Source organism: Orcinus orca, chromosome 4, assembly GCF_937001465.1.
Source record: "Orcinus orca chromosome 4, mOrcOrc1.1, whole genome shotgun sequence".
NCBI classification, from domain to species: domain Eukaryota; kingdom Metazoa; phylum Chordata; class Mammalia; order Artiodactyla; family Delphinidae; genus Orcinus; species Orcinus orca.
The window spans coordinates 110,178,916-110,195,684 of NC_064562.1; the positions used below are offsets into that span (position 1 = coordinate 110,178,916).

General features: G+C 43.3%; 1 protein-coding gene across 1 annotated transcript; it reads right to left on the reverse strand.

Annotated features, from left to right (window-relative positions):
* Window positions 1-3,843: 3,843 nt before the first annotated feature.
* Window positions 3,844-15,340, reverse strand: CLRN2 (clarin 2). Its single transcript, XM_004282522.1, has 3 exons — window positions 14,986-15,340; window positions 6,599-6,778; window positions 3,844-4,122 (listed from the first exon to the last, which is right to left on the reverse strand). The coding sequence occupies exons 1-3, from the start codon at window positions 15,236-15,238 to the stop codon at window positions 3,857-3,859; spliced, it is 699 nt and encodes a 232-aa protein (XP_004282570.1). The 5' UTR covers window positions 15,239-15,340; the 3' UTR covers window positions 3,844-3,856.
* Between the last annotated feature and the right edge of the window lie 1,429 nt (window positions 15,341-16,769).

Here is a 16,769-nt window from a genome sequence, read left to right on the forward strand (position 1 = left end):
ATATAACCATCTCAATGGGCTGTGAGTCTGAGGTTTTACTTTATACCAATTATATACTTACAGCTCTTTCTGGTGATTTTAAAAAACAAAGACTTAATTTTTGTGTGTGTGTTTATTCTTTTTTATTTCTTTATTTTACTTCTTATTAAAATTTTCAAACATGAAGAAAAATAGAATAATATAATGAATATCCGTCATCTGAGTTTAACAATTGTTAATATTTTGCAGAGACTTAATTTTTTGAGTAAAGTTTATTTCATATTTAGACTAGGCCATATCAGCAGCAGGGAACCTGTCAAGTCTGCAATTTTGGGGGAAATAAGAGCCTATAAATCACGTTAGTTACTTCGTGGGAGGGAAGGGAGAGGTGTCTCCAGGACCCCCGGGGCAGGATGTTATGTTGACACCAGGTGAGGCCCCTAGGCTGCCAAAGCAGGTGGGCAGCTCTTCAGTGAAGCCTGGGTGTGGGCCAGAGGACAGGTGAGCCGGAGGGAGGACCTGGTGGTCACTCGGGGGTCTGCAGCTGGTAGGATCCAAGATGAGGACAAGCATTCCAGGCAGTGATCGGGCTCTGACCAGTTGAAAGAAAATTTCATACATTATTCCACCCTCAGGCTGCCCTGGGAAGGCTGGCAGGGCAAGCAGTACCCAGGGGGACAGAAGCCCAATGAGCCCAGCCAGTGCACCCTCCCGCCAAGAACCATCAGGATACCAGGGGATGCTTCCCAGAGATCAGGAGTATATGTGTGCCTACCTTCCTCTCCCATAACCCCAGGACCTTCAGGAGAGAGGCAGGGGCGGAGAGCTTATCTGAGGAGCCAGCCATTTTATCCCAGAGAGGCTCAGCATTACCCCTAAGTATAAACAATCAGATCGGGTTAAATGTAAACTGAATCAGGCATTTATTATTCATTTTTCTTTATTCATAAAATGACCAGATTAACTATAGTCAAAATAAATGAGCTACAATTTCTCCATATCTCTGAGTATCACGCGAGTGTATTGTGACCAAGATATGTATTCTCCCTCCCTCCTTCATCCCTTCACGCCTAACAGAACTTGCTAAATTCCATGTAGGAGTCTCTTCTACAGTATCCCTGAGAGATGACTTTCAGACCGAACCTGATTATCTCCAGCAACGTGAAGGTTACTACCTGATGGGTCAGGGTTTGAAATTTTTAAGGTGTTACAGACGCTTCTGAGACATTTTGTAAAGCTATAGACTCTGTCACTGGAAAAATACACACTCATACAAAAGCTTGCACTTTGACACCATGGAACGTAGGCAGCTTGATCAAGGTTACCACCTTGATAAGGTAATTCCATTATTAGAAGCAAAACCGGTTCACTCTGCCGTCACGCCACCTGATGGCCTGCACAGATCTGAGGCAGTGATCAGGGTGCAGGCTACGGCTGGGCTCGGATAACATTTTTAGTAGCTCACATGCCGTCTCAGTATGAATCCCCCCTTCCCCCCAGCTGCTTGGAGAATGAAATCTCTGCAGCGCAGGAATTTTTGTCTGTTCATTCACTGCTCTACTTCCAGAAGTTTCAATACTTGTTGAATGAATGAATAAATGTACTAAGACCCTCAGATGTTTATCATATAAACTGTTGCCAGAGTCTTGTGTTTATGTTATTGATTTTAAAGAAAAACTGTCAGCAGGACCTTAGGTTAAACTTGATAGAACATTGACCTTTCCACTTGTTTTCAAGACAGCACTGCAATGTGTTGTTACCTTTTGGACCCATCTCCTATCATGTTAACTCTCCCTTCCAGCCATGTGCCATCTGCATATTTGATGAGTGACATCAGTTTGCTAAGTAAGACTGCAGCTGTGTCTGGGGTGGGGATAGAGGGCTGGAAGGGGCAGAAGAACACAGCAGCGAAGCAGAAGCAGTTAGAACAGAAGAGATTCCATGGAAACTTTCTGAAACTCAGTGTTAAGCAAAGTAGAGTGAGTCCGAATCAAGTGTCATTTTAGATGAAGCTAATCTGGGGGGATTAGATAACTTTTTTTTTTTTTTTTGCGGTACACGGGCCTCTCACCATTGTGGCCTCTCCCCTTGCAGAGCACAGGCTCCGGACACGCAGGCTCAGCAGCCATGGCTCACGGGCCCAGCCGCTCTGCGGCATGTGGGATCTTCCCGGACCGGGGCACGAACCCGTGTCCCCTGCATCAGCAGGCGGATTCTCAACCACTGCGCCACCAGGGAAGCCCTAGATAACTTTTACTCGGCATGAAGACAGGAGAGCTGGGAAAGGATTCACCCCAGCTGACATGGTGGGAAAATGAATTGAGTTGTGGACCTGCATGAGTGAGGGTTCTCCAAAGAAATAGAACCAATAGGAATGTGTTTGTGTCTGTGTGTGTGTGTCTGTGTGTATGAGAGAGAGAGAGAGATTTATTATAAGAAACTGGCTCACATGATTGTGGAGACTGGCAAGTCCAAAATCTGCAGGGTAGGCGGGCAGTCTGGAGATCCAGGGAAGAGTTGAAGTTTGAGTCCTGTGGAAGTTTGCTGGCAGAATTCCCTCTCCTTTGGGGGAGGTCAGTCTTTTTCTTAAGGCCTTCAACTGATTGGATGAGACCTTCCCATACTATGGACGGCAATCTGCTTTACTGAAAATCAACTGATAAACCCCGTCCAAAAAAAATACCTTCACAAAAACATCTAGAAGAGTGTTTGACCAATATCTGGGTACCATGGCCTAACCAAGTTGACACATAAAATTAACTGTCACAGTACCACTCAGGAAAACCTAACACAAAACATCTGCGTTTATCCAACAGCTGCATTAGAGCAATATTCTAACCCCACTGGGTATTCACATACTTCCAAGCCCCCTTTGTAAATTCATACCTTGTGTTTCCTCCTCATTACTGACTTATCCTGGAATGCCCTTCTCCAGCCTTGCTTCCTTTACCACTGGAAAAAGTCTCCTCATCTTTCAAAGTTCAGATCAACTGTCAACTCTGAGATACTTTAATACCACATCCTATCCTGAAGCATTAATTCCTTCTCAGGTCCTTTCTCCATGTGCTGTTATAACACTGATCACATTGCCTTGCAATTGCTCGTACACCAAACGTCAGATCAGCAAAGGGGTTAAAAATGTAAACTCTGGCTCCAGACTTCTGTCCATTTAATTCCTGACCTCAGCAAGTTATCCAACTGCTTTATGCCTTAGTTTCTTCATCTATGAAATGGGACTAAAGTAGTACTATACCAACAGAGTTGTAGTGAGGACCTAATGACTTACTATATGTAAAACTTTTAGAACTGCATGTAGTAACTACTCCAAAGAATGGTAGTTATTTTCATTCTTACTGTTATTGTTGCTCTCTGATTCCTGTGTCGTGTGGAAAGACTAGGTGTTTCTGGAGGCCAGGGACATTATCATATTCCTTTTTGCATTCCTCCTAATATTGTGCGGGATATACCAAGGGTCTATAGACATTTCTTGGAGTGTACAGTACCTTATACGTGTAGGGTGCTCTACAATATACAAAGGCTGGCAACGTTATCGCACATTTAAACCTCATTACAACCTTGCGAGGTCGTTAATACCCCCATTTTACAGATGAAGAAACTGAGAAGTAGATATTAAATGAATTGTCCAGTGTCACACACGGCTGGCAAGTGGCAGAGTCTCTAACTCCAAGGTCAGTGAGAAAGAAGTGCAGGGATGCCAGAAATTCGGACAGTTTTCTTTTCTGGCCCAGGTAACTACCCTTCCCCCTTCCACTTCCTTCTTCTTACTGCCAAAACGTAGACATTCAAGACTGTGCAAGCTGGAAAAAAGAAAAAGGAGGTTTCCATTCTCCTAAGAACTGATTTCAGGAGAAGGTTATTAATACAAGATATCCTCGGCCGTGACCGTGGCCTCTTCTATCTTGGTCTTAATCTCCGGGAGGGGAATCTGACTGATGGCCACCACAACCAGGTTAGTGGCGTGGGCTGAGGCGCTGGCCACGCAGATCCAGAAAGATTCTTCATACTCCTCCTCCACCACCACAAAGCGGAAGAGTTTCTCCTGGAAGTTGGCGATTCGTTCTGTCAGGTCGTGAAATTTTACCGCGGCCATGAAGCTGGCGATGGCCAAGGCCACGACTCCTCCTGAAACCCAGAAAGGACACCCTCATGCTCAGCTCTTTTCCTTGCAATTCAACCACTAGATGTGAGGTGGCTTTTCTGTGGCACAGGCAACAAACTTGCGGTGTAAAACACGCTTAGGGCAACACAAATTTTAAAATGCTTTTAAAAGCAGCAGATAATCCACTGTGTGAGGGGCGAGAGGTGTGGGAATAAGCTTCCTATCAGATCTACTTTGAGCCTCGACTCTGCCACTTTTTCCCTTACCCACGGCGGGGCAGGGTGTGTGTGTGCACATGTGGATAAGCTCAGTCTCTAAGTATTTCAGCCTGTGTATGTAGACCTTGAGGCTTCTGAGGGAAGAGACAAGAGCATCATACTGGGCAGATTGGGGGATCAGAACGGAGGGCTAGACTGTTCTCTCCTCCTCAGTTATCCTCTTTCCAAGCTTAACGATAAGAGGAGATAAGAGAAGGAGGAAAGGAAAGGAGAAAGGAGAAAACTGGAAGATTCCAAACTTCATGCCCTTCCCTACCTATTGCTTCAGACTTTGGCCTTCCGGGTTCCCTCTGTTTCTCTTTCTCTCTCCATCTTTCTCTCTCTCTTTCTCTCTACTTCTCTCCTGCCCTGATTTTAATTAATATTTAAAAAGCACATTTATTATGCCCTTTGTTTAGATTATTACTTCTTATTGAAGAAAATTTGGACACCAGAGAAAATCACAAAGATGAAAAGACAAATATGCTCTTCCTAAAAGCCAAATATAAACACTTTGAACATTTTAGTATATTTCTTTACATTTTCATCTCTTTAACAAAATTAGTATTATGGTACTCTTACTGCTTTACACTTGATTTACTTCCCTTACTTGAATATTTTTCCATGTTGTTCAATATTCTGTTAAAGCACCACTTTAAACTGTGTATGATGTTTTATACTAGCGACACACCTAATTATTTTAAGTTTAATTAAGTGTGACCTAATTTCTGGATATCTAGATTGCTTCCAATTTTTTGATAGTATAAAGTGCTGCAGGAAACTCCTTTTAATGTACATTTTTTGTGCTCTTTTCCTGTTATTTCCTTAGCATAAATTAATGTTTGGAATTGTTTAATCAAAGGATACTCGTATTTTTATGCCTTTTGAGAGTAAAGTTTTGTCAAATTGCGTTTTTTAAAATACTCTTGTCAACAGAGCTTGAGAGTACTGTCTCTCTGAGGAAGGGAATTGACAGAGATAAGCATTTATTTCAAAAGCAGCATTGAGCACTTTCTACATGCCAACCACTGTGAGCATTCAGGCAGAGATAAACAAGTCTACATGGGAGTGAGCCACGTTTATAAGAAATTCTACAGGATGGCCACAGTCTGCAAACATAGGCCAATACGTAATAATTGATTTACTGACATTACATTCTAATGCATGATAAAACAACATTACTTGTTTCTATACTTTATGGTCATCCTGTATAAAGTAAAAGGTAGTGAGGGGTTACTGCCATCGGGATACCTTGACCATTTGACCTGGGTTTTCTGAAATCATTCTTGGGATTTTGTTACTTTCATTACAGGTGATTTTTTCAGTGCTGAACTAAATGTGAATTAATTTCTGTATATCAGATACTCTCCCAAATCAACACACACACACGCACACACACACACACACAACTTTTGTCTTGGAAAATAGGTCACGGTGGTCATAGATGATTAAAGAAAGGACAAAAGGCTTAGACTCAGTTATACCTGGGTTGGAATCCTGCCTCTGTTACTCATCGTTGTGTGACTTTGGGTGTATCTTTTTTTTTTTTTTTTTTTTTTTGGCGGTACGCGGGCCTCTCACTGTTGTGGCCTCTCCCGTTGCGGAGCACAGGCTCTGGACGCGCAGGCCCAGCGGCCATGGCTCACAGGCCCAGCCGCTCTGTGGCATGTGGGATCTTCCCGGACTGGGGCACGAACCCGTGTCCCCTGCATCGGCAGGCGGACTCTCAACCACTGCGCCACCAGGGAAGCCCTGGGTACATCTTTTAACTTCTCTGAGCTTCAGGTTCTTCACCTGTAAATATGGGTCTAATAATACTGCCTCATAGAGAGGTGTGAGGTTTATACAAAATAAGGCATGTAAGCCCCCCAGGTCCCTTCTCTTCTGTCCTTTGTGAGGTTCCTTCAGAATCACAGCAGCAGTCCCACATCCTCACTCATCCCATGGTCCCCTCTTCTTCACCCACAGCTCTCTGTCTTCTCTCTTCTCTCATCCCGACCTCTCTTCGCTGCTCTAAGTCCTCAGCCACTCATGCATGCTAATACTTCAGTTCTTTATGATGACAGAGATTCTTCAACTTTTAGTAAAAAGGATATTCATGCCCATCAAGGAAGTAACAGACCCAGGGAAGTGAAGGCTGAGGTGGGGCATTTTAATTCCTTCATGCCTTCTGCCCACCTACTTGGAACTCAGCCTCCTGATGGCATGGACAGGAATCTGTCTCCCCAGGGGCCTTCCTTACCTGCGAGAACGTTCCATAGACAGATGCCCCCGGGGCCGTTGACTGCCCGGTAAGGAACCTGGATCATGTTGAGAATGGCAAAGCCCATGCTGACCAGAGCCAGCGCCAAGGCCAGGAAGAGGAGAAACAGAATTGTCACGTGGAGGCCTGCATTGAGCTCCTTCACCAGGTGTGGGAAGACTGGGGAGAGAAGACACAGCCAAGATGTCAGCCTCAGAGCTTGGCTCCAGTTCGTATGTCCCAGGCTTGCTTACCATGAAGGCTTTAGCAGAGGGGAGTGAGGGCAAGGCAGCAAGTGCTGGGTTTTCAAAAAGCAGGAGACTTCCTGAGATGAATTCATGGCCCCCAGATTTACCACTTATCAGTTGGCCAACAATCTTCGCTTCCTTGGGGTGGCTGCAAAATCAGAATGTGCCCCAGCTGGGCATTTAAGTTGCATCGGCCTCGCAGCTCTGGGATCTGGTGTGAGCTAATCCGTACAAGCTCCAGATGGTGTTGCTTTAGCAAAGGAGGCTGGCAAGAGAGTCAGTCAAAAAGGCTGATCGATCACAAAGCTTTCATCTGGGTCAGAGAGTAGCCTTCATTAAATCAGAAAGGTAGAAGCGGTCTCAGGTATATCATGAAGAGTATAGAGGGGTGTAGCAAAGTGAAGCCTAGATCTGGCATCCAAAGTTCCAGGTTCAAATCCCAGCTTTGCTGATTTGCCACAATTATAAAATATTTAGGATCATCTAAACCCTACTTCTCCTACCCATCTTACAATATTGAGGGGGTCAAGTGAAGGGCATAGGAATAATCATAGTGCCCACTTTGTGGGCACTAATGCAAAGCTAGGAGCATCATTTTGGATTCCCCATAATGATTCAGTAAGATAGACATTAATTCCCTGTGTATGAGGGGCATGTAATTCTCATGTTGCACTTTATTAGAATATTAATTTGCCATATTAATGTGGCAGGATAATTTAGTGAAATATTAATTTGGATTTGTCTTCTCTATATTTCTCTCTATGTGAAGATTACATGATATATCATAGTAGAGTGTTTAAATATTGTCTAGGAAAGAGTCCGTTCTCAAAAATGGCAACTGTGGTTGTTATTTTACCCTCTGACTTGGGAAAAGTCATGTGAGTTCTCAAGCCTCAGTTTCCTCATCAGTATAATGTGGATAGTAATAGTTGCATAGGAGTTGAGTGTAATCAACATTTACCGAGTACAGTCAGGGGCCAAGCCCTTTTCGTCTGTTATCTCATCCAATCCTTGTGACAAGGATATGAAGTAGATTTTATTAAACGCCCTTACCCACAGGCTTGGAGACACCAAGTTCCTTGTCTTTGGGCAAGGTGATCCTGAACTCTATCCAGGACCAAAGTCCTATATATCACATGGTATATAGAGTTTAGAGTCACTGATTTCAGTTATTGTAAATGAATGATTTAAAATGATGAAAGCTAAAAAACTCCTGGGGAAAACCCCTTCCTCTGCAACTAATCCAAAGTTTCTACTGAATACCTCCTGGTCAAATCTGGGTCCATCTTGTGAATTCCAACCTCCCTGCTTAATTACTTGATACAACTGACCAGCCCGTCTTTGGCCCCAGTTGGGAGCCAGGACTCAAAGCTTTCCGGGTTCCACTCACTCCCTGACCCCGTCCCGCTCTGGCTCCTTTGCTCGCTCACCTGCCCATTTTTATTCATAGAAGGCTGGTGTCTCCCAAGCCTGAGAACAAGAATTTTTGTCCTTCTTCCTTTGAAGTGTCCTTTCCACTCAGAAGTGTCCAGACACTCCACAGTTATGTCTTCAGTTCTGATCTAGCTTTCTTTCCAGTTCTGTATTTCCATGTATATTTATCTCTATGTGGTTATCTCATCAGCATCAGAAACTTTACCCCAGAAAATGAACTCCTTCCCGTGGGATTTTTTTCTGTAGGACTTCTCTCTTCCGTTTCTTGTCCTTACATTTCAGTTGTCCTTTAGATTTTTTTTTTTTCATTGCAAACTCACAGCACTTTTTCATTCCAAACATGGTAGCTTATGCCTGATTACCTAATTGTTTCATAATCCTGTTTCTTGCCATGCAGCCCTTAGGACACATAACCAGCATAATCCTCACCAAACACTTAAAATAGAAAATCATCACCTGTGTGATTGGCAAAGATCAAAAGGTTTGCTAATACACCATGTTAATGAAGGGGTAGGGAAGGAGGCAGTTGTCAACACTTGTAGGGATATTAATTCATACAATGTCCTTAGAGAGCAATTTGGCAACATCTATCACAGCAATTTCATTTCTAGGAAAAGCACTCCCACGTGTGCTCAGAGCTGTATATATCGGATATTCATTACAGTAGCAAAAGATTGAAGAAAAAACCAAATCACGAGTCAATAGGAGATTGAATAAATTAAAGCACGGTCACACAAAGCAACTTATAAAAAGAATTAATCATATCCATATAATGACATGAACCCATCTCCAGGTGTGATTTAATAAAAAAATTGAGAAATAACCATATTATGATGATGGGGCGAGGGGATTTGGGGCATATGGAGTGATACGGAGAGGGATGGTGAAAGAATACCCAATCCTTAGCTTCCGCAGTAGGAAATGTATTGACTATATTAAAAAAAAAACAAATCTTTACTGATAAAGGGCTGAATCTCATTCAGCCTCCACAATCATGGGCCACACTCCAAGGCTCTAGATCTCCCAGTTAATTGAGATCTTATTATTTTTTACATATGTCATTATTTAGAAATTCAAATCTTCCCTCACGAGTTTTCATGCATCAGTTCCTTCTATTAATAATTTCTTTAAGGGGTGACTCTACTGTTGCTCTTGTCACACAAGTGCCATCCCAGGAGACCTGTTGCCTGCTTGCCTTTCATATTTGTACCCAGTTTCCAAAAGCTTGAGACACGTCTGACTTAAGGATTACATTTAAGTTTCCAGCTTGAAATCCATGACCATAAGAGGATACGATCCATGGTGACAAGTGACAATAGCTACACATATTGAGCGCAGACTGTGTGCCAGCACATATACACTTTCTCTCTTTCACTGCTCACGGCAACCTTCCCTCACACCTACAGATGCGTAAGTTAGAGTCTTAGAAATGAGAAGTTAAATAGCTTAGTCAGGTCACCCAGCCAGGAAGTGCTGGCTTCAGGATTTTGCCGCAGATAACTTGGATAAGCAAAGATTTAAAAGTTTAATCCTAGTACAGCTGGAGGTCTAGAGGTCTTATTTTGAATTTGAATATATAGTCTTATGGTATACATATTAAAGCTAACCCACTTGAATCCCAGAAGTGATTAATCATCCTGTCAGCAACTCAAATTAGATAACTATCTAATTATTAAGTAATTTGTTTGCTCCCTACTCCAGAGACGTCCAGTAGTCCCTTTTGCCCCAGCAAGGCAAAAATTAATTTTAAAAAAGAAATAATTGATAAATTGGATTTCACTAAAATGAAAAAATTCTGCCCTGTGAAAGACAATGTCAAAAAAATGACAACACAGCCACCGCAATGGGAGAAAAGAGTTGCAAAAGACACATCTGAGAAAGGACTGTTATCTAAAATGGACAATGGTAAGAAAAGCCTGAGATCTGAAGTCAGATCCAGGTCTGGCTGTTGACGGAATGCTTGGGGGTGGGAGATGAGGGGGGAACCAGTGAATTAAAAATGATCAAGCACATACTTTGTATCAAGCACCACATCAGGTGCTTTTACAGAAATTATTTCATTTATTGATTTCTCTGACCTCCAATTTCCTCATCAGTAAAATGGGCATAAATAAAATCTCTCCTCTAGCGCAGAGTGGGTTGGAGGAAATGAACAAAGAGGTGACAGCTTGAGATATTAATGTGTTACTGCCCAGTGCTCATTTACTGCCTTTCTCTTTCCCAGATGGAAAGCTTCTGGAGGGCAGACACTCCTCTGTCTAGTTTATCCCTGTTTTCCTAAAAGCGCCAGGCCCATAAATACAGTACAGCTGAATAGGTGAACACTGCTAAATTAGCGTTTGTCCCTTTCTTTCCCCAGCCGCTCAAACTGCTAGATTGGTTTGTTTTTATTTCAGAAAGTCTGGGTATAAAAAAGGATCTTAATTAGGATTATGCTGTATAGTTCTCTGCTCTTCTCCATAATTGGTTTGGAAATTGACTCTCTTGGGTGATTCTAGGGGAGACCCCTATGAAGGTGCGAATTTAGGCTGTTTGTCCACGAGACCCAATCGAACTTTCCTACTCCAGTTTACAAAGCACTTTCACACCCCGCTTCTCCGCTGATGTGCACATGGGCCCTGGGAGCAGGGATTTTTTTTTTTTTTTTCGTTCTTCGGAACAACAGTGACAGTAGCAGGAAAATCCTGATTCCAACTTGGGGTTTGGGGGCTCTGATACGCCCCATAGCTGCCTCACACAAGTAGGTGGTACTGGCTCTAGGAGCTGTACATCTAAAGGTAGAGAGACTCACCTCTGAGGCTAGAGAATGTGGTAACAGATGCAGTGTCCCTGGGTGGCATTGGTGTAAAACCAGCCAAAGCCAGGAGGAACCTGGCCCCAGCTCCCGGTGCAAGTTTTCAAAAAGAATCACATCATGGTTATACACCCTCCTCTGGGACCCCACCCAGGGCAGCCAGAAATAAAACTTTCCTGAGTATTATCCTGCTCAGAACTAATATTAAAAAGTCCTTTATGATTCTTACACAGTTCTGATGTTTCAGAGAGCAGACCACGTTAGATGAACCCAGGGGGCTTTTTCCCATAGTCACCCCTCTGAGAAGGAAGAGGGCGGAGGGAAAGGAACATGTACTGAGTGCCTCCAGTGGGCAAACAGTAAGTGCTCATTTGCTTAGCTTATGGCTTCCAGGGCTAGAGGTAGTTTGCATTTCTGTGAGCTGGGATGGCAGGGGTTTAATTAGCATCACAGTGGAAGGGCCCAGTCTTGTCTTGCCCTCCTTTGAACTCCTCCTTCTGCAAAGCCTGTCTCTGCTTCAGCTGCTTCTCCAGAAACAGTGCTTGTGCTTGGTGACCTCCTTAATTATCCTAGGCCCACCATCTGCCACTCCACACCCTCTGTCATGGGTTGCATTCTGTACCCAGCCTCAAAAAATGTGTTGAAGTCCTAACCGCCATCATCTCAGGATACGACCTTATTGGGAAATAGGGTCTTTACAGAAGTAATCAAGTGGAAATGAGGTCATTAGGGTGAGCCCTATTCCAGTAAGACTAGTGTCCTTATAAAAAAGGGGAAATTTGGACACAGAGACAGTCATGCACAGAGGGAAGACCATATGAAGAGGCTTAGGGAGAATGCCATGTGTAGAGTGGAGTAATGTTGTCACAAGCCAAGGAATGTCTGGGGCTACCAGAAACTGGAAGAGGCAAGGAAGACTCCTCCTAGAGGTTTCAGAGGGAGAACGGCCCTGTCAAGAACCTGATTTTGGATTTCTAACCTCTAGAACTGTGAGAGAATAAATTTCTGTTATTTAAGCCACCCCGTTTGTGGTACTTTGTTATGGCAGCCCTAGGGGACTAACACACCCTCCCAAATGACCCCTCAGTCGTTTCTGACAGGAGCCATCCACCTGCATCCTCCCATCCTAGAGAATTCACATCCATCCACCACCTCCCCAACATCCAGAACTTGCTGAATTCTGGGAGAACAGTAAAGACTACTAGGGTAACACGCCGCCTTGGGAAAGTTGCCAGTCACAGATTCCCGAGGGAACAACACACAATGGACGGTGGGAACTTTAGGGTAAGACCGACCAGGGTTGGAGACTGGCTCTGGCACTCAAGGCTCTGTGACCTTGATCAAGTTGCTTAACCTCTCTGAGCCTCATTCTTCTATCTGGCAGGTTTGTGGAAGATTAGTATAGCATAGGTCACATGTCTGGCATCTTGTACGTGAACATTCAGTATAAATGAGTTTAAAAGTACTTTATCGATATTCATTCAACCAATGTTTTTGAATGTGTGCCAGGCACTGTTCTAGGGGCTTGGGATCATCAATGGACAAGATCCTTGCCCTAATGGCGCTATATACCAAAGGGGTGGAGACATAATAAATAATAAACATAACAGATAAATAAATGATCTAGTGTGTAAGAAGGTGGTTATGATGGTAACGTGGTGTATCATGCTATATAATTACATAATTATATGGGCTATTTTTATTATGTTCCCTGAGCACTGGCTTGCTTATTAAAGTCTCTGGAGTATTGAATCTATTGCTCCCTTGTTCAAGCTTTGGAACTTCCTCCGTGAGGTTTGTTAATTTCAATTCCCTAAAACTTACACAGTACTATATATAAAGTAATCAACAAGGACCTACTGTATAGCACAGGGAACTTTACTCAATACTCTGTAATAACCTATATGGGAAAAGAATCTGAAAAAGAATGGATATTTGTATATGTATAACTGAATCACTTTGCTGTATACCTGAAACTAACACAACATTGGAAATCAACTATACTCCAATATAAAATAAAAATTAAAAAAAACCCTATTATCTACAATTATTTTAAAAATTGTGCCATTTCCCCCTTTTTGTGTGTGTATTTGCGGGGTTTTTTAAAAAATTTATTTGTATTTGGCTGTGTTGGGTCTTCGTTTCTGTGCGCGGGCTTTCTCTAGTTGCGGCGAGTGGGGGCCACTCCTCATTGCGGTGCGCGGGCCTCTCACTGTCGCGGCCTCTCTTGTTGTGGAGCACAGGCTCCAGATGCGCAGGCTCAGTAGTTGTGGCTCACGGGCCTAGTTGCTCTGCGGCATGTGGGATCCTCCCAGCCAGGGCTCGAACCTGTGTCCCCTGCACTGGCAGGCAGAGTCTCAACCACTGCACCACCAGGGAAGCCCAATGTATTTGTGGTTTTGAAACAACCTCAAACTTCAGAAAAATTGCAAGAATGGTACAAAGAAATTTTTTTTTTTCTTCTGAACTATTTGAGGGTAAATTGCCCCTCCAACCCTGGCACTTCAGGGTCAATTTCCTCAAAAAGGACCTTGTCTTTCACAACCACGATACAACTATCAAAATCAGTAGGTTAACACTGGCATATGACTGCTGTTTAACCCTGACACCCCGTTCAAGTTCCACCAATTGTCCCAGTGACATCCTTTATAGTAAACTGACCCAGCTCAGAACCAAGTACTGCATACAGCTGTCATCATCCCCTTTTAGCATGTCCTATTTCTTTGTTTTATTTATTTCTTTATGTTAAGTGTGTTTTCAGCTTTTTATGTTATGTTTTTAACAGAGCTTTTCAATACCCCTGGTCCAATTTAATTTCTGGGTAAATATAAATATTCCCAGCGATATTTTTTCTTGCTATACATAACAAATATATATATCCTTCATGTGTATAAATGATGCCAATTTGTATCATTATATTTGTCAATGTTTCCAGCTCTCTGTCTTTATACGTTTAATAAGATACCCTGGTCAGGATTCTAAAAACTACAGTTATGAAATATAGAAATTATACAATGAATAAATCCCTTATCCCCTTGCATTTGCATTATGTTGATTAATTATGATTTTGTAGGATACTGTTCTCACCAGCAATCTAATTGTATGAGTCTAAAGATGTGCAGAATATTGCCTTTTTTGTTTCAGTTTTTCCTTCCCAGAAGATCCTTCATAAGCTGGTCTTGGATTCCTGCTCTATCTACCTGCTGAGCAGCTCTGCTGTGACGCTGGATGGCCGCCCGCCTACGTCAGTACCTGCTCACGTTCATGGACAGCAGCCTTGCCCGAGGTCTCCTTGCCAGGAAATATCCGGGTTGAACTTTGAACCCAGATAGTCTGATTCCAGAGCCCAGGCGCACAGCCCTTTTGCTTTTTCGCAGACTCTGAAGCATTTATGTAAATAGAAGAGGAAGGTTCATTTCAGCAGGTCGTCTACACCCTCAGGCCACACTGGCTGAGCATACCCAAGTCGTGTGACCTGGGTCTAAAGTTTTCCGCTGGGTGACCTCAGGCAAGTTTTTAACCTCTCCAAGCCTCAGTGGAGTCCTCTGCAAACTGGGAATGTTAGTAATTCCTTCTTTATAAATTTGTTATAAGGCTTAAAAGAGACAAACCATGTAAAGCACTTAGTAGAATGTCTGAACACGTAAGCACTCAATATTTTTAGTGATTATTCATAGAGGTAAACTACAAAGATATACAAATCCCTATTTCTAATGTTTCCATAAGCCTCCACAGAAATAAAAGGTCTCTTCTGGGTGCTGAACAAGAGTAAGTCCATGGCTTACTGTGGATGAAGTCATTATGCCTTAGACTGTAGTGGCACTTGAATTTCGCATTCAGACACAAGCATCCTTACGAATATTTAAAAATAAGTATTCTAAAGCAGGTTTCGTGCCCCCCAGTATACTCACTCGTGAATTGGGACTGGCGGCCCCCAAGCCCGCATTGCCGCACCTTACAACCGCGGAAGAGTCCGTAGTAAATGTCCCCAATGAATTGGACCAGCTCTGGATCTGTGGCATTGACAAGATCAACTCCAGTCTGACAAAGGATTTTCCCACTCAGCCAGTGGGGCAACGCCAGGGCAACGATGATCAGGATAAAGGAGGAGAGGCTGAGTAAAGATGCCAGCCCATACCACGTCTTTTTGAACCATCCAGGCATCCTGGTGGGTGCAGGTCATGCCCCAGGTGTCTGAGCAACAGCGGGGGTCCTTGACATCTTCCAGACACTCGGCAATCCCCTGCTCTAGGGTCAGCTCTTCCAAACACACTGTTTCAAGATTTCAGGTCCATCTCCTGGCTCTCCCTCAGCGCCTGCCTCCACAGCCCATGTTTACTACAACTGCATTGGAAGTCTCTACAGAGACGTCTTCACCTGACTGGAGTGTAGAGGAGTGTGTTACCGAAGGAAGTAACCCTATATCCCCCACTAGACTAAGGTTTCAGCAGAGGGCTTAATTGTTCCTCGTTTCAAGTATTTGAATAACCCTGGTGTGGACCTCTTAATGGCAAGGAAGTTATTAGCAGGCATAACCAGGTAGATCTGACTATAAAGAGATGCTAACCAGTCTCAAAAAATGCATATGGTAGAAGGAAAACAAAAATGGAATGATTAGCCCTTGAACATTGCCAACAATGCACCGTATCAAATGTTGATCTCTTTGATGCATGCCCTGGCATTTCTTTCTCTAAAATGTCACTGCTGTCAGAATCCCTAGAAGTGTTATTAATACCACAAAATGACCTCTGTTCTCAAGCCTTTTAATTGAAATGTGTAAACAAGGCTTTATGATTCTTAAATTTATCACTGGGTGAATCTGCTGCGGGTAAAATTGCAGCCTGAGTCAGAGTTAATTTGTGACTGTTGGGGAAACCTGGACCCCAACACGTACAGCCCCCCTTTATCTCCACCCTTCCCCCCTGCCCCCACCTGTTGTGTCACCTGAAACGGGAAAGGAAAGTGTTTTTCTAATGTGTTAGCAAATAATAATCTCCCATCACCCTGCTGGGGTCTTTGTCTCTCCTAAGAGTGAAGATCTGTCCTTTTCTTTTGATTTACTGGCACAAGGAATGAAATATTCCACGATTTCTATCTTATACTGTGGCTTTAAAAATTTAACTTTTAGTCTATTGCTGAATGTCAACTTCACATCATGTGAGACTGGTAATAGTCATTGTCAGTAGCTTTGGGGGCAAAGTGGGGCAGAAGTGGCAGTGAAATTCCTTATTTGGTCACAGAGCTCTGGAGGGAGTTCAGGAGGTTGCCCTGTTAACCAACAGGACTTCTGGGAATATCACTTGGAGAGCACAGAGGGGCAGAGAGACATGGTGATGGAAATAGTTTTCTTCCCTCTAATGGGGGTTCACTTCTGTGGTCTCTCCGCAATGAAAATAAAGAGTGTCTCCACAGCTTGTGCTGTGTACAAAGGCTCTTACCGTATGCTTGCTCACCCCTGATGGTGCGGCAACCCTTTGTGGTAGGCAGGGGATGTGCTATTCCAGACATTTCTCTCCTGAGAAAACTGGATGTCAGGGTTGGGGCTGGAGATCAGGTCTTTGAAATGCAACAGCTGTCTTCATCACAATAACCTTGACATAGCAAACGTTTTTCTGGTAATGAACAACAAAATACTTACAAAAGGCTTACGAGAGTGCTTGGCACATTAGTAAGTGACCAATAACATTCGTTATCC

Excerpts from the sequence above, each read along its gene's own strand:
- CLRN2 (XM_004282522.1), bottom strand. The coding sequence starts at position 15,238 with ATGCCTGGATGGTTCAAAAAGACGTGGTATGGGCTGGCATCTTTACTC. Across the intron at positions 6,779-14,985 it reads CCGCCAGTCCCAATTCACGA|TCTTCCCACACCTGGTGAAG; the intron begins GTGAGTATACTG and ends TTCTCTCCCCAG. Across the intron at positions 4,123-6,598 it reads TCTATGGAACGTTCTCGCAG|GAGGAGTCGTGGCCTTGGCC; the intron begins GTAAGGAAGGCC and ends TCTGGGTTTCAG.